Source organism: Oncorhynchus tshawytscha, linkage group LG04 (assembly GCF_018296145.1).
Source record: "Oncorhynchus tshawytscha isolate Ot180627B linkage group LG04, Otsh_v2.0, whole genome shotgun sequence".
Classification (NCBI taxonomy): domain Eukaryota; kingdom Metazoa; phylum Chordata; class Actinopteri; order Salmoniformes; family Salmonidae; genus Oncorhynchus; species Oncorhynchus tshawytscha.
The window spans coordinates 5,246,852-5,265,617 of record NC_056432.1 but is presented as its reverse complement, the minus strand read 5'-3'; the positions used below and the strand labels follow the sequence as shown (position 1 = coordinate 5,265,617).

The following is an 18,766-nucleotide window of genomic DNA, read 5'->3' as shown; positions in this document are numbered from 1 at the left end:
CGTTCAGTTACGTATTGCTGGAGTAGGGGACATATAGCCTGGAGAGAGGGGACATATAGTTTAATATAGCCTGGAGAAGGGACATATAGTTTAATATAGCCTGGAGGAGAGGGGACATATAGTTTAATATAGCCTGGAGGAGGGGACATATAGTTTAATATAGCCTGGAGGAGATATGGGAATATGTAGGAGAGGTGGGAGACATATAGTTTAATATAGCCTGGAGGAGAGGTGGGACATATAGTTTAATATAGCCTGGAGGAGGGGACATATAGTTTAATATAGCCTGGAGGAGACATATAGTTTAATATAGCCTGGAGGAGAGGGGACATATAGTTTAATATAGCCTGGAGGAGAGGTGGGAGTAGAGGGACATACCTGGAGGAGAGGGGACATATAGTTTAATATAGCCTGGAGGACATATAGTTTAATATAGCCTGGAGGAGAGGTAGTAGGGTGACATATAGTTTATTATAGCCTGGAGGGGGACATATAGTTTAATATAGCCTGGAGACATATAGTTTAATATAGCCTGGAGGAGAGGGACATATAGTTTAATATAGCCTGGAGGAGAGTGGGAGTAGGACATATAGTTTAATATAGCCTGGAGGAGAGGGACATATAGTTTAATATAGCCTGGAGGAGAGGTGGACATATAGTTTAATATAGCCTGGAGGGAGACATATAGTTTATTATAGCCTGGAGTAGAGGGGACATATAGTTTAATATAGCCTGGAGGAGGGTGGGAGTAGAGGGGTTTAATATAGCCTGGAGAGAAGAGGACATATAGTTTAATATAGCCTGGAGTAGAGGTGGGAGTAGAGGTGACATATAGTTTATTATAGCCTGGAGTAGAGGACATATAGTTTAATATAGCCTGGAGTAGAGGGGACATATAGTTTAATATAGCCTGGAGGAGAGGGGACATATAGTTTAATATAGCCTGGAGGAGAGGTGGGAGTAGAGGTGACATATAGTTTATTATAGCCTGGAGGAGAGGTGACATATAGTTTAATATAGCCTGGAGTAGAGGGGACATATAGTTTAATATAGCCTGGAGGAGAGGTGGGAGTAGAGGGGACATATAGTTTATTATAGCCTGGAGGAGAGGGGACATATAGTTTAATATAGCCTGGAGAAGAGGTGGGAGTAGAGGGGACATATAGTTTATTATAGCCTGGAGTAGAGGGGACATATAGTTTATTATAGCCTGGAGTAGAGGGGACATATAGTTTATTATAGCCTGGAGTAGAGGGGACATATAGTTTATTATAGCCTGGAGTAGAGGGGACATATAGTTTATTATAGCCTGGAGTAGAGGGACATATAGTTTATTATAGCCTGGAGTAGAGGGGACATATAGTTTATTATAGCCTGGAGAAGAGGAGACATATAGTTTATTATAGCCTGGAGTAGAGGGGACATATAGTTTATTATAGCCTGGAGAAGAGGGGACATATAGTTTATTATAGCCTGGAGTAGAGGACATATAGTTTATTATAGCCTGGAGTAGAGGGACATATAGTTTATTATAGCCTGGAGTAGAGGGGACATATAGTTTATTATAGCCTGGAGTAGAGGGGACATATAGTTTATTATAGCCTGGAGTAGAGGGGACATATAGTTTATTATAGCCTGGAGTAGAGGGGACATATAGTTTATTATAGCCTGGAGTAGAGGGGACATATAGTTTAATATAGCCTGGAGTAGAGGGGACATATAGTTTAATATAGCCTGGAGAAGAGGTGGGAGTAGAGGGGACATATAGTTTACTATAGCCTGGAGTAGAGGGGACATATAGTTTAATATAGCCTGGAGGAGAGGTGGGAGTAGAGGGGACATATAGTTTAATATAGCCTGGAGGAGAGGTGGGAGTAGAGGGGACATATAGTTTAATATAGCCTGGAGGAGAGGTGGGAGTAGAGGGGACATATAGTTTAATATAGCCTGGAGGAGAGGTGGGAGTAGAGGGGACATATAGTTTAATATAGCCTGGAGGAGAGGGGACATATAGTTTAATATAGCCTGGAGTAGAGGGGACATATAGTTTAATATAGCCTGGAGTAGAGGGGACATATAGTTTATTATAGCCTGGAGGAGAGGTGACATATAGTTTATTATAGCCTGGAGGAGAGGGACATATAGTTTAATATAGCCTGGAGGAGAGGTGGGAGTAGAGGTGACATATAGTTTATTATAGCCTGGAGGAGAGGGGACATATAGTTTAATATAGCCTGGAGGAGAGGACATATAGTTTAATATAGCCTGGAGTAGAGGGGACATATAGTTTAATATAGCCTGGAGGAGAGGGGACATATAGTTTAATATAGCCTGGAATAGAGGACATATAGTTTAATATAGCCTGGAGGAGAGGGGACATATAGTTTAATATAGCCTGGAGGAGAGGTGGGAGTAGAGGGGACATATAGTTTACTATAGCCTGGAATAGAGGGGACATATAGTTTAATATAGCCTGGAGTAGAGGGGGACATATAGTTTAATATAGCCTGGAGGAGAGGGGACATATAGTTTAATATAGCCTGGAGTAGAGGGGACATATAGTTTACTATAGCCTGGAGTAGAGGGGACATATAGTTTAATATAGCCTGGAGGAGAGGTGGGAGTAGAGGGGACATATAGTTTAATATAGCCTGGAGGAGAGGTGGGAGGAGGGGACATATAGTTTAATATAGCCTGGAGGAGAGGTGGGAGTAGAGGGGACATATAGTTTAATATAGCCTGGAGAGGTGGGAGGAGGGGACATATAGTTTAATATAGCCTGGAGGAGAGGTGGGAGTAGAGGGGACATATAGTTTAATATAGCCTGGAGGAGAGGTGGAGTAGAGGGACATATAGTTTAATATAGCCTGGAGGAGAGGGGACATATAGTTTAATATAGCCTGGAGGAGAGGTGGGAGTAGAGGGGACATATAGTTTAATATAGCCTGGAGGAGAGGGGACATATAGTTTAATATAGCCTGGAGGAGAGGTGGGAGTAGAGGGGACATATAGTTTAATATAGCCTGGAGGAGGGGGGACATATAGTTTAATATAGCCTGGAGGAGAGGGGACATATAGTTTAATATAGCCTGGAGGAGAGGTGGGAGGAGAGGGGACATATAGTTTAATATAGCCTGGAGAAGAGGGGACATATAGTTTAATATAGCCTGGAGTAGAGGGGACATATAGTTTAATATAGCCTGGAGGAGAGGGGACATATAGTTTAATATAGCCTGGAGGAGAGGTGGGAGTAGAGGGGACATATAGTTTACTATAGCCTGGAGTAGAGGAGACATATAGTTTACTATAGCCTGGAGTAGAGGGGACATATAGTTTAATATAGCCTGGAGGAGAGGAGACATATAGTTTACTATAGCCTGGAGTAGAGGGGACATATAGTTTATTATAGCCTGGAGGAGAGGGGACATATAGTTTAATATAGCCTGGAGGAGAGGGGACATATAGTTTAATATAGCCTGGAGTAGAGGGACATATAGTTTAATATAGCCTGGAGGAGGGGGACATATAGTTTAATATAGCCTGGAGGAGAGGAGACATATAGTTTACTATAGCCTGGAGTAGAGGGGACATATAGTTTATTATAGCCTGGAGGAGGGGGACATATAGTTTAATATAGCCTGGAGGAGAGGGGACATATAGTTTAATATAGCCTGGAGGAGAGGGACATATAGTTTAATATAGCCTGGAGGAGAGGTGGGAGTAGAGGTGACATATAGTTTATTATAGCCTGGAGGAGAGGGGACATATAGTTTAATATAGCCTGGAGGAGAGGTGGGAGTAGAGGGACATATAGTTTAATATAGCCTGGAGGAGAGGAGACATATAGTTTATTATAGCCTGGAGTAGAGGGGACATATAGTTTAATATAGCCTGGAGGAGAGGTGGGAGTAGAGGGGACATATAGTTTAATATAGCCTGGAGGAGAGGTGGGAGTAGAGGGGACATATAGTTTAATATAGCCTGGAGTAGAGGTGGGAGTAGAGGTGACATATAGTTTATTATAGCCTGGAGTAGAGGGGACATATAGTTTAATATAGCCTGGAGTAGAGGGGACATATAGTTTAATATAGCCTGGAGGAGAGGGACATATAGTTTAATATAGCCTGGAGGAGAGGTGGGAGTAGAGGTGACATATAGTTTATTATAGCCTGGAGGAGAGGTGACATATAGTTTAATATAGCCTGGAGTAGAGGGGACATATAGTTTAATATAGCCTGGAGGAGAGGTGGGAGTAGAGGGACATATAGTTTATTATAGCCTGGAGGAGAGGGACATATAGTTTAATATAGCCTGGAGAAGAGGTGGGAGTAGAGGGGACATATAGTTTATTATAGCCTGGAGTAGAGGGGACATATAGTTTATTATAGCCTGGAGTAGAGGGGACATATAGTTTATTATAGCCTGGAGTAGAGGGGACATATAGTTTATTATAGCCTGGAGTAGAGGGGACATATAGTTTATTATAGCCTGGAGTAGAGGGGACATATAGTTTATTATAGCCTGGAGTAGAGGGGACATATAGTTTATTATAGCCTGGAGAAGAGGAGACATATAGTTTATTATAGCCTGGAGTAGAGGGGACATATAGTTTATTATAGCCTGGAGAAGAGGGGACATATAGTTTATTATAGCCTGGAGTAGAGGGGACATATAGTTTATTATAGCCTGGAGTAGAGGGGACATATAGTTTATTATAGCCTGGAGTAGAGGGGACATATAGTTTATTATAGCCTGGAGTAGAGGGGACATATAGTTTATTATAGCCTGGAGTAGAGGGGACATATAGTTTAATATAGCCTGGAGTAGAGGGGACATATAGTTTAATATAGCCTGGAGAAGAGGTGGGAGTAGAGGGGACATATAGTTTACTATAGCCTGGAGTAGAGGGGACATATAGTTTAATATAGCCTGGAGGAGAGGTGGGAGTAGAGGGGACATATAGTTTAATATAGCCTGGAGGAGAGGTGGGAGTAGAGGGGACATATAGTTTAATATAGCCTGGAGGAGAGGTGGGAGTAGAGGGGACATATAGTTTAATATAGCCTGGAGGAGAGGTGGGAGTAGAGGGACATATAGTTTAATATAGCCTGGAGGAGAGGGGACATATAGTTTAATATAGCCTGGAGTAGAGGGGACATATAGTTTAATATAGCCTGGAGTAGAGGGGACATATAGTTTATTATAGCCTGGAGGAGAGGTGACATATAGTTTATTATAGCCTGGAGGAGAGGGGACATATAGTTTAATATAGCCTGGAGGAGAGGTGGGAGTAGAGGTGACATATAGTTTATTATAGCCTGGAGGAGAGGGGACATATAGTTTAATATAGCCTGGAGGAGAGGGGACATATAGTTTAATATAGCCTGGAGTAGAGGGACATATAGTTTAATATAGCCTGGAGGAGAGGGACATATAGTTTAATATAGCCTGGAGGAGAGGGGACATATAGTTTAATATAGCCTGGAGGAGAGGTGGGAGTAGAGGGGACATATAGTTTAATATAGCCTGGAGTAGAGGGGACATATAGTTTAATATAGCCTGGAGGAGAGGTGGGAGTAGAGGGACATATAGTTTAATATAGCCTGGAGGAGAGGTGGGAGTAGAGGGACATATAGTTTAATATAGCCTGGAGGAGAGGGGACATATAGTTTAATATAGCCTGGAGTAGAGGGGACATATAGTTTAATATAGCCTGGAGTAGAGGGGACATATAGTTTAATATAGCCTGGAGGAGGGACATATAGTTTAATATAGCCTGGAGGAGAGGGGACATATAGTTTAATATAGCCTGGAGGAGAGGTGGGAGTAGAGGGGACATATAGTTTAATATAGCCTGGAGGAGAGGTGGGAGGAGGGGACATATAGTTTAATATAGCCTGGAGGAGAGGTGGGAGTAGAGGGGACATATAGTTTAATATAGCCTGGAGTAGAGGGGACATATAGTTTAATATAGCCTGGAGTAGAGGGGACATATAGTTTACTATAGCCTGGAGTAGAGGAGGTGGGAGGACATATAGTTTACTATAGCCTGGAGTAGAGGGGACATATAGTTTACTATAGCCTGGAGTAGAGGGGACATATAGTTTAATATAGCCTGGAGAAGAGGGGACATATAGTTTAATATAGCCTGGAGTAGAGGGGACATATAGTTTACTATAGCCTGGAGAAGAGGGGACATATAGTTTACTATAGCCTGGAGAAGAGGGGACATATAGTTTACTATAGCCTGGAGAAGGGGACATATAGTTTACTATAGCCTGGAGAAGAGGGGACATATAGTTTAATATAGCCTGGAGTAGAGGGGACATATAGTTTAATATAGCCTGGAGGAGAGGTGGGAGTAGAGGGGACATATAGTTTACTATAGCCTGGAGGAGAGGGGACATATAGTTTAATATAGCCTGGAGGAGAGGTGGGAGTAGAGGGGACATATAGTTTAATATAGCCTGGAGTAGAGGGGACATATAGTTTAATATAGCCTGGAGGAGAGGGGACATATAGTTTAATATAGCCTGGAGTAGAGGGGACATATAGTTTAATATAGCCTGGAGGAGAGGGGGACATATAGTTTAATATAGCCTGGAGTAGAGGGGACATATAGTTTAATATAGCCTGGAGGAGAGGGGACATATAGTTTAATATAGCCTGGAGTAGAGGGGACATATAGTTTAATATAGCCTGGAGTAGAGGGGACATATAGTTTACTATAGCCTGGAGGAGAGGTGGGAGTAGAGGGGACATATAGTTTAATATAGCCTGGAGTAGAGGGGACATATAGTTTAATATAGCCTGGAGTAGAGGGGACATATAGTTTAATATAGCCTGGAGTAGAGGTGGGAGGGGGACATATAGTTTAATATAGCCTGGAGGAGAGGTGGGAGAGGGGGACATATAGTTTAATATAGCCTGGAGGAGAGGTGGGAGTAGAGGGACATATAGTTTAATATAGCCTGGAGTAGAGGGGACATATAGTTTAATATAGCCTGGAGTAGAGGGGACATATAGTTTAATATAGCCTGGAGTAGAGGTGGGAGTAGAGGGGACATATAGTTTAATATAGCCTGGAGGAGAGGTGGGAGTAGAGGGGACATATAGTTTAATATAGCCTGGAGGAGAGGTGGGAGTAGAGGGGACATATAGTTTAATATAGCCTGGAGTAGAGGGGACATATAGTTTAATATAGCCTGGAGTAGGGGACATATAGTTTAATATAGCCTGGAGTAGAGGACATATAGTTTAATATAGCCTGGAGGAGAGGTGGGAGTAGAGGGACATATAGTTTAATATAGCCTGGAGGAGAGGGGACATATAGTTTAATATAGCCTGGAGGAGAGGTGGGAGAGGGGACATATAGTTTAATATAGCCTGGAGGAGAGGTGGGAGAGAGGGGACATATAGTTTAATATAGCCTGGAGTAGAGGGGACATATAGTTTAATATAGCCTGGAGTAGAGGGGACATATAGTTTAATATAGCCTGGAGTAGAGGGACATATAGTTTAATATAGCCTGGAGTAGACTGGATAGTTTAATATAGCCTGGAGGAGAGGGGACATATAGTTTAATATAGCCTGGAGGAGAGGGGACATATAGTTTAATATAGCCTGGAGGAGAGGGGACATATAGTTTAATATAGCCTGGAGAAGAGGTGGGAGCCTGGAGACATATAGTTTAATATAGCCTGGAGGAGAGGTGGGAGTAGGGGACATATAGTTTAATATAGCCTGGAGTAGAGGTGGGAGTAGAGGGACATATAGTTTAATATAGCCTGGAGTGGAGGGGACATATAGTTTATTATAGCCTGGAGTAGACATATAGGGGACATATAGTTTAATATAGCCTGGAGGAGAGAGGGGGGACATATAGTTTATTATAGCCTGGAGTAGAGGGGACATATAGTTTAATATAGCCTGGAGTAGAGGGGACATATAGTTTAATATAGCCTGGAGTAGAGGGGACATATAGTTTAATATAGCCTGGAGTAGAGGGGACATATAGTTTAATATAGCCTGGAGTAGAGGGGACATATAGTTTAATATAGCCTGGAGGAGAGGTGGGAGTAGGGGGACATATAGTTTAATATAGCCTGGAGTAGAGGGGACATATAGTTTAATATAGCCTGGAGGAGAGGTGGGAGTAGAGGGGACATATAGTTTATTATAGCCTGGAGTAGAGGGGACATATAGTTTAATATAGCCTGGAGGAGAGGGGACATATAGTTTAATATAGCCTGGAGGAGAGGTGGGAGTAGAGGGGACATATAGTTTAATATAGCCTGGAGTAGAGGGGACATATAGTTTAATATAGCCTGGAGTAGAGGGGACATATAGTTTAATATAGCCTGGAGGAGAGGGGACATATAGTTTAATATAGCCTGGAGGAGAGGTGGGAGTAGGGGACATATAGTTTAATATAGCCTGGAGGAGAGGTGGGAGTAGAGGGGACATATAGTTTACTATAGCCTGGAGGAGAGGGGACATATAGTTTAATATAGCCTGGAGTAGAGGGGACATATAGTTTAATATAGCCTGGAGTAGAGGGGACATATAGTTTAATATAGCCTGGAGAAGAGGGGACATATAGTTTAATATAGCCTGGAGAAGAGGGGACATATAGTTTAATATAGCCTGGAGAAGAGGTGGGAGAGGGGGACATATAGTTTAATATAGCCTGGAGAAGAGGTGGGACAGAGGGGACATATAGTTTATTATAGCCTGGAGTAGAGGGGACATATAGTTTAATATAGCCTGGAGTAGAGGGGACATATAGTTTAATATAGCCTGGAGAAGAGGTGGGAGTAGAGGGGACATATAGTTTACTATAGCCTGGAGTAGAGGGGACATATAGTTTACTATAGCCTGGAGTAGAGGGACATATAGTTTAATATAGCCTGGAGTAGAGGGACATATAGTTTAATATAGCCTGGAGGAGAGGGGACATATAGTTTAATATAGCCTGGAGGAGAGGGGGAGTATATAGTTTACTATAGCCTGGAGAAGAGGGGACATATAGTTTAATATAGCCTGGAGTAGAGGGGACATATAGTTTATTATAGCCTGGAGAAGAGGAGACATATAGTTTACTATAGCCTGGAGGAGAGGGGACATATAGTTTAATATAGCCTGGAGTAGAGGGGACATATAGTTTACTATAGCCTGGAGTAGAGGGGACATATAGTTTAATATAGCCTGGAGAAGAGGAGACATATAGTTTATTATAGCCTGGAGAAGAGGGGACATATAGTTTAATATAGCCTGGAGAGAGGAGACATATAGTTTACTATAGCCTGGAGAAGAGGAGACATATAGTTTACTATAGCCTGGAGAAGAGGGGACATATAGTTTAATATAGCCTGGAGGAGAGGTGGGAGTTTAGAGGGGACATATAGTTTAATATAGCCTGGAGTAGAGGGGACATATAGTTTAATATAGCCTGGAGTAGAGGGGACATATAGTTTAATATAGCCTGGAGAAGAGGTGGGAGTAGGGGGACATATAGTTTACTATAGCCTGGAGTAGAGGTGGGAGGAGAGGGACATATAGTTTATTATAGCCTGGAGGAGAGGGACATATAGTTTAATATAGCCTGGAGTAGAGGGGACATATAGTTTAATATAGCCTGGAGAAGAGGGGACATATAGTTTAATATAGCCTGGAGTAGAGGGGACATATAGTTTACTATAGCCTGGAGAAGAGGTGGGAGTAGAGGGGACATATAGTTTAATATAGCCTGGAGTAGAGGGGACATATAGTTTAATATAGCCTGGAGTAGAGGGGACATATAGTTTATTATAGCCTGGAGGAGAGGGGACATATAGTTTATTATAGCCTGGAGTAGAGGGGACATATAGTTTAATATATCCTGGAGGAGAGGGGACATATAGTTTAATATAGCCTGGAGTAGAGGGGACATATAGTTTAATATAGCCTGGAGTAGAGGGACATATAGTTTATTATAGCCTGGAGGAGAGGGGACATATAGTTTATTATAGCCTGGAGGAGAGGGGACATATAGTTTAATATAGCCTGGAGAAGAGGGGACATATAGTTTAATATAGCCTGGAGTAGAGGGGACATATAGTTTAATATAGCCTGGAGAAGAGGTGGGGGAGAGGGGACATATAGTTTAATATAGCCTGGAGAAGAGGTGGGAGTAGAGGGGACATATAGTTTAATATAGCCTGGAGAAGAGGTGGGAGTAGAGGGACATATAGTTTAATATAGCCTGGAGGAGAGGTGGGAGAGGGACATATAGTTTAATATAGCCGGGAGTAGAGGAGACATATAGTTTATTATAGCCTGGAGGAGAGGGGACATATAGTTTATTATAGCCTGGGAGTAGAGGAGACATATAGTTTATTATAGCCTGGAGGAGAGGGGACATATAGTTTAATATAGCCTGGAGAAGAGGTGGGAGTAGAGGGGACATATAGTTTAATATAGCCTGGAGAAGAGGTGGGAGTAGAGGGGACATATAGTTTACTATAGCCTGGAGAAGAGGGACATATAGTTTAATATAGCCTGGAGAAGAGGTGGGAGTAGAGGGGACATATAGTTTAATATAGCCTGGAGAAGAGGGGACATATAGTTTAATATAGCCTGGAGAAGAGGTGGGAGTAGAGGGGACATATAGTTTACTATAGCCTGGAGAAGAGGGGACATATAGTTTAATATAGCCTGGAGAAGAGGTGGGAGTAGAGGGGACATATAGTTTAATATAGCCTGGAGAAGAGGTGGGAGTAGAGGGGACATATAGTTTAATATAGCCTGGGAGGAGAGGAGACATATAGTTTATTATAGCCTGGAGGAGAGGGGACATATAGTTTAATATAGCCTGGAGGAGAGGGGGAGGAGAGGGGACATATAGTTTAATATAGCCTGGAGGAGAGGTGGGAGGAGGGGGACATATAGTTTAATATAGCCTGGAGGAGAGGTGGGAGTAGAGGAGACATATAGTTTACTATAGCCTGGAGGAGAGGGGACATATAGTTTAATATAGCCTGGAGGAGAGGTGGGAGTAGAGGAGACATATAGTTTACTATAGCCTGGAGGAGAGGGGACATATAGTTTAATATAGCCTGGAGGAGAGGGGACATATAGTTTAATATAGCCTGGAGGAGAGGAGACATATAGTTTATTATAGCCTGGAGTAGAGGGGACATATAGTTTACTATAGCCTGGAGGAGAGGGGACATATAGTTTAATATAGCCTGGAGGAGAGGGGACATATAGTTTATTATAGCCTGGAGGAGAGGTGGGAGTAGAGGGGACATATAGTTTATTATAGCCTGGAGGAGAGGTGACATATAGTTTATTATAGCCTGGAGTAGAGGGGACATATAGTTTACTATAGCCTGCCTGGAGGAGAGGGGACATATAGTTTAATATAGCCTGGAGGAGAGGGGACATATAGTTTAATATAGCCTGGAGGAGAGGACATATAGTTTAATGCCTGGAGGAGAGGGGACATATAGTTTAATATAGCCTGGAGGAGAGGTGGGACATATAGTTTATTATAGCCTGGAGGAGAGGTGACATATAGTTTAATATAGCCTGGAGGAGAGGTGGGAGTAGGGGGACATATAGTTTATTATAGCCTGGAGTAGAGGGGACATATAGTTTAATATAGCCTGGAGGAGAGGGGACATATAGTTTATTATAGCCTGGAGTAGAGGGGACATATAGTTTAATATAGCCTGGAGGAGAGGGGACATATAGTTTAATATAGCCTGGAGGAGAGGGGACATATAGTTTATTATAGCCTGGAGGAGAGGTGGGAGAAGGCATGTACATTTTCACATTGGTTAAAGAGTGAACAGTAAAAGGTTTGAAATAGATCACTACCTCTGTACGATCCAACATCCCCAAAGGTAAAACACAGTTCGCCACTAGGTGGAGCTATTGACTAATATTTGTACAGAAGGACTAACAGTGGGTGTGTGAAGAATGAACGACAGTCTGATTGGGCAAATGAAATCGGACAGTTACCCGTATACACATCAGAAACATTCACGTGACAATGGTCAATGCGGTTGAATTATTATACTGATTGACAGCTTTGTGGTTGGTGTGTCGCTGAGGAACAAGGCAGATGGACTTACTGATTAAGCAGTGCAGCTTGAAGGAGAATTTGGAATTGTCGGGAACGACAAAGGTTCCCTCACATATGGCGACTTGACTCTCCCCGAACGGTAGCGAGAAGAAACACAGCTTGTACAACAAGCAACCAAGGGCCTGAAACACAGAAAACACAGCGTGTACAACAACCAAGGTGACCATTTTGACAAACTAAGTCTTAAAAACAGTATATTTCTAATCTTCTCCTTGTAGAAGTGCTAACATGGAATATGAGTTAAAATACAGGAGTCTAAATGTCTCTGGTTGAAAAGTTAAAGGAGAAATTAATGATGAGGGACATGAGGGATAAAACTCTTCCATGTGATTGGCAGAAAAACTGTTTGTTCAAAAAGCAGCCACGTGCGCTCGCACGGCGACAGGCCTAACTGCCTGGACCAAACTACACAAACTAAGCTCTTCTGTTACTGACTGGCTAGTCCAGACACTAGGTTTCCGTACACACACACCCCCCCAGGTTTCCGTACACCCACACCCCCAGGTTTCCGTACACACCCCCCAGGTTTCCGTACACCCCCAGGTTTCCGTACACCCCCCAGGTTTCCGTACACACCCCCAGGTTTCCGTACACCCCACCAGGTTTCCGTACACCCCACCAGGTTTCCGTACACCCCCAGGTTTCCGTACACCCCCCCAGGTTTCCGTACACCCCCACAGCTCTAAACTCACCCATATATCAGCCTTGGTGGTAATGGCCTTCCCTGCGTACACGTTGATCATCTCTGGAGCTCGATAAGACAGGGTCGTGTACCTACACACAGGAAGTGGTCAGGGTCAAAGGTTATTTATAGAGTTATGGTATGTATGTAAGAGTGGTACTACTGCTGAGAAGGATGGCACCCTACGTAGTGCACTACTGCTGAGAAGGATGGCACCCTACGTAGTGCACTACTGCTGAGAAGGATGGCACCCTACGTAGTGCACTACTGCTGAGAAGGATGGCACCCTACGTAGTGCACTACTGCTGAGAATTAGTCCCCATGTAAGAGTGACCGGCCAAGTGGATTGATGGAACAGAGCAGTGGTGTCCTCCACGGAGTATAACTAGGCACCTCTGAGGGGGTTTGTTGTATATGACCAACATACCTGTTCTTAGACACGACGCATCGCAGAGTGCCCGGACACAGCCCGTAGCCGTGGTATATTGCGGCCATATATCACAACCCCCCCCCACCCCAGAGGTGCCTTAATGCTGTTATAAACTGGTTACCAATGTAAACAGAGCAGTAAAAACACACGTTGTGTCATACCCGTGGTATACAGTCTGATATACCACGGCTGTCAGCCAATCAGCATTCAGAGCTCGACCCATCCAGTTTATAAAAAGACAAGAGATTAACTTGTTTGTCCATCAGCCACTGTGGCAGGTAGGTATATAAAATCTACCAGCCACTCAGAAATTATTTTATTACCAGACAAAATATTTTGTTGCCACTAAAATTACACCAACAAAATGAATGAGTATGTTTTCTAAAACAAATGTATTACTAGCAAGAAGTAAATGTGGTTTTTATATTGTGTGTATTGTGAGAATATTTTTAAACAGAAACAACACACATTGTCACCTGCCCCTTTAAGGGCGGGAGGTTACCCAGGTAACACCGTGCCCTGTGCGATTGAGAGTCTGAATAGCGGCAGTGTCATCTTCTCTTCACTAGCGGTTGAAAATTCAAACATTGAAGAAAATCAACCTGGCTTGTGAACAAAACAACAAACAGACCAAGAAACACGAGGACAAAGCCTCACTTCAGTAGACTTTCCTTTCCAGTAAATTAGACCAACGTGTATGGCTGTGTACCACGCTTCTAAACAACAACAACTCATCTTTCACTCAGCTCTTCACGTGCTCACAGCCCCCCCCAGGCAGGAAGGTGTTCTTAATGTTTTGTCCAGTCCTAACTGGAACTAAAGCAGAGGGGATCTGTGGGACAGATCACATGATGTGAATTGGGGTGTAGCTACACATGGAATCACCTGGGTTCACACACACACACACACAGTCACCTCACCCCCACACCCCCCCCACTCACGTCTCCTCACCCCCCACCCCACCCCCCACTCACGTCTCCTCACCCCCCACCCCACCTCACCACTCACGTCTCCTCACCCCCACCCCACCTCACCACTCCACTCATGTCACCTCGCCCCCCACCCCACACACACACACACAGTCACCTCACCCCCCACCCCCCACTCACGTCTCCTCACCCCCCACCCCACCCCCCACTCCACGTCTCCTCACCCCCACCCCACCTCACCACTCCACTCATGTCACCTCCCCCCCCACCACACACACACACACAGTCACCTCACCCCCCACCCCACCTACCTCAACTCCCCACCCCACTCACGTCTCCTCACCCCCCCACCCCACCACCTAACTTATGTCACCTCACACCCCCACCACCCCACTCCACTCATGTCACCTCCCCCCACCACACACACACACAGTCACCTCACCCCCACCCCACCTACCTCAACTCCCCCACTCCACGTCTCCTCACCCCCCACCCCACCACCTAACTTATGTCACCTCACACCCCCCACCACCCCACTCCACTCATGTCACCTCCCCCCACCCCACACACACACACACACACGTCACCTCACCCACACGTCACCTCACCCCCCCACACTCACTTCCTGATTTCGTCCTCCACGGCGGTCACTCCGTCTTTATGTGGAAGCAGCACTTTGAGAGAAGCACTTCCAAAATCACACAGAACATAACTCCCATTATCACTCAGGAGGATGTTCTCTACCTGGAGGAGAGAGAGGAGAGAGAGGAGGAGACAGAGGAGGAGACAGAGGAGAGAGAGAGGGGAGGCAGAGGAGAGAGAGAGGGGAGGCAGAGGAGAGAGAGAGAGGGAGGCAGAGGAGAGAGAGAGAGGGGAGGCAGAGGAGAGAGAGAGGGGAGGCAGAGGAGAGAGAGAGAGGGAGGCAGAGGAGAGAGAGAGAGGGGAGGCAGAGGAGAGAGAGAGAGGGGAGGCAGAGGAGAGAGAGAGAGGGGAGGCAGAGGAGAGAGAGAGGAGGGAGGCAGAGGAGAGAGAGAGAGGGGAGGCAGAGGAGAGAGAGAGAGGGAGGCAGAGGAGAGAGAGAGAGGGGAGGCAGAGGAGAGAGAGAGGAGGAGGCAGAGGAGAGAGAGAGAGGGGGAGGCAGAGGAGAGAGGGGGAGGCAGAGGAGAGAGAGAGGCAGGGGAGGCAGAGGAGAGAGAGAGAGGGAGGCAGAGGAGAGAGAGAGAGGGGAGGCAGAGGAGAGAGAGAGAGGGGAGGCAGAGGAGAGAGAGAGGGGGAGGCAGAGGAGAGAGAGAGAGGGAGGCAGAGGAGAGAGAGAGAGGGGAGGCAGAGGAGAGAGAGAGAGGGGAGGCAGAGGAGAGAGAGAGGGAGGCAGAGGAGAGAGAGAGGGGAGGCAGAGGAGAGAGAGAGAGGGGAGGCAGAGGAGAGAGAGAGAGGGGAGGCAGAGGAGAGAGAGAGAGGGGAGGCAGAGGAGAGAGAGAGAGGGAGGCAGAGGAGAGAGAGAGGGGGAGGCAGAGGAGAGAGAGAGGGGAGGCAGAGGAGAGAGAGAGGGAGGCAGAGGAGAGAGAGAGGGGAGGCAGAGGAGAGAGAGAGAGGGGAGGCAGAGGAGAGAGACAGAGGAGAGAGACAGAGGAGGAGACAGAGGAGGAGACAGAGGAGGAGACAGAGGAGAGAGAGGGAAGAGAGAGGGAAGAGAGAGGGAAGAGAGACAGAGGAGGAGACAGAGGAGGAGACAGAGGAGAGAGACAGAGGAGAGAGACAGAGGAGGAGACAGAGGAGAGAGAAGAGAGAGGGGGAGGCAGAGGGAGAGAGACAGAGGAGAGAGACAGAGGAGGAGACAGAGGAGAGAGAAGAGAGAGGGGAGGCAGAGGAGAGAGAGAGGGGAGGCAGAGGAGAGAGAGAGAGGGGAGGCAGAGGAGAGAGACAGAGGAGAGAGAAGAGAGAGGGAAGAGAGAGGGAAGAGAGAGGGGAGATATAAATATTATTGTCAGCATGACAGAAGCTTTAAGCTCTAGGATATAACATTGTCCTGGTGAAGTAGCTGCATTTCCCCAGAGGCTGGCCAGTAAAGCGGCAGTTTATTCACCAGTAGTGGACAGACTGACCAATAGAGAACTAGTTTATTCACCAGTAGTGGACAGACTGGCCAATAGAGAACTAGTTTATTCACCAGTCGTGGACAGACTGACCAATAGAGAACTAGTTTATTCACCAGTAGTGGACAGACTGACCAATAGAGAACTAGCTTATTCACCAGTAGTGGACAGACTGACCAATAGAGAACTAGTTTATTCACCAGTAGTGGACAGACTGACCAATAGAGAACTAGTTTATTCACCAGTAGTGGACAGACTGACCAATAGAGAACTAGTTTATTCACCAGTAGTGGACAGACTGACCAATAGAGAACTAGTTTATTCACCAGTAGTGGACAGACTGACCAATAGAGAACTAGTTTATTCACCCGTAGTGGACAGACTGACCAATAGAGAACTAGTTTATTCACCAGTAGTGGACAGACTGGCCAATAGAGAACTAGTTTATTCACCAGTAGTGGACAGACTGACCAATAGAGAACTAGTTTATTCACCCGTAGTGGACAGACTGACCAATAGAGAACTAGTTTATTCACCCGTAGTGGACAGACTGACCAATAGAGAACTAGTTTATTCACCCGTAGTGGACAGACTGGCCAATAGAGAACTAGCTTATTCACAAGCAGTGGACAGTCCTTGTTATGTTGACACTATTTTTTTCGCTCACAGCAGAGATATGCCAAGACTGAAGGGACGTGAGAGAAGTCTGGGGTCCGCTCACCAACCAAGAATTCACAAAATGGGATCAACACCAAATTGAGACTCTGCATGTAGAATTATGCACAAATATCCTCAGTGTACAACGTAAAACACCAAATAATGCATGCAGAGCAGAATTAGGCCGATACCCGCTAATTATCAAAATCCAGAAAATAGACGTTAAATTCTACAACCACCTAATAGGGAGTGATTCCCAAACCTTCCATAACAAAGCCATCACCTACAGAGAGATGAACCTGGAGAAGAGTCCCTAAGCAAGCTGGTCCTGGGGCTCTGTTCACAAACACAAACACACACTACAGAGCCCTAGGACAGCAGCACAATTAGACCCAACCAAATCATGAGAAAACAAAAAGATAATTACTTGACACATTGGAAATAATTAACAAAAAAACAGAGCAAACTAGAATGCTATTTGGCCCTACACAGAGAGTACACAGTGGCAGAATACCTGACCACTGTGACTGACCCAAACTTAAGGAAAGCTTTGACTATGTACAGACTCAGTGAGCATAGCCTTGCTATTGAGAAAGGCCGCCGTAGGCAGACATGGCTCTCAAGAGAAGACAGGCTGTGCTGAAGGGCTGAAGGGGGAAGAGGGATGAGAGTAGGAAATAGGTGAAGGAGGAAGAGGGATGACAGTAGGAAAGGGTGAAGGAAGAAGAGGGATAAGAGTAGGAAATGGCTGAAGGGGGAAGAGGGATGAGAGTAGGAAATAGGTGAAGGAGGAAGAGGGATGACAGTAGGAAAGGGGTGAAGGATGAGGACAGGAGGAAGAGGGATGACAGTAGGAAAGGGGTGAAGGATGAGGACAGAAGGGAGAGGGAGAGATGGGTAAATCCCTTACCTTCAGGTCCCTGTGTATGACAGGGGTTCTACACTGATGCAGCCTGGCCACAGCCTCACAGGTATCAGTGAAGATGGTCAACACCTCCGGTTCCGTAAACCCTATATGGAGACGCTGATTCATCTGCTTCACTACCTGACCAGCTGGGGGGAGGAGGGCGAGCGAACGGGAGAGAGGGGAATGAGGAGAGGGAGGAGGGCGAGCGAACGGGAGAGAGGGGAATGAGGAGAGGGAGGAGGGCGAGCGAACGGGAGAGAGGGAATGAGGAGAGGGAGGAGGGCGAGCGAACGGGAGAGAGGGAATGAGGAGAGGGAGGAGGGCGAGCGAACGGGAGAGAGGGAATGAGGAGAGGGAGGAGGGCGAGCGAACGGGAGAGAGGGGAATGAGGAGAGGGAGGAGGGCGAGCGAACGGGAGAGAGGGGAATGAGGAGAGGGAGGAGGGCGAGCGAACGGGAGAGAGGGGAATGAGGAGAGGGAGGAGGGCGAGCGAACGGGAGAGAGGGAATGAGGAGAGGGAGGAGGGCGAGCGAACGGGAGAGAGGGAATGAGGAGGGCGAGCGAACGGGAGAGAGGGAATGAGGAGAGGGAGGAGGGCGAGCGAACGGGAGAGAGGGAATGAGGAGAGGGAGGAGGGCGAGCGAACGGGAGAGAGGAATGAGGAGAGGGAGGAGGGCGAGCGAACGGGAGAGAGGGAATGAGGAGAGGGAGGAGGGCGAGCGAACGGGAGAGAGGGAATGAGGAGAGGGAGGAGGGCGAGCGAACGGGAGAGAGGGAATGAGGAGAGGGAGGAGGGCGAGCGAACGGGAGAGAGGGAATGAGGAGAGGGAGGAGGGCGAGCGAACGGGAGAGAGGGAATGAGGAGAGGGAGGAGGGCGAGCGAACGGGAGAGAGGGGAATGAGGAGAGGGAGGAGGGCGAGCGAACGGGAGAGAGGGA

The 18,766-nt window shown here is 46.0% G+C and overlaps 1 protein-coding gene across 2 annotated transcripts in view; it reads right to left on the bottom strand.

Annotated features, from left to right (window-relative positions):
• Positions 1–18,766, bottom strand: part of bmp2k (BMP2 inducible kinase) — a 94,227-nt gene that overhangs the window by 31,413 nt on the left and 44,048 nt on the right. For both annotated transcript variants that reach the window (XM_042320245.1, XM_042320244.1), the window contains exons 4-7: positions 17,832–17,974; positions 14,794–14,915; positions 12,823–12,904; positions 12,120–12,252 (exon numbers count right to left, since the gene is read on the bottom strand). In XM_042320245.1, coding sequence (XP_042176179.1) covers positions 12,120–12,252; positions 12,823–12,904; positions 14,794–14,915; positions 17,832–17,974 — 480 coding nt within the window. The remainder of the gene's footprint in view (positions 1–12,119; positions 12,253–12,822; positions 12,905–14,793; positions 14,916–17,831; positions 17,975–18,766) is intronic.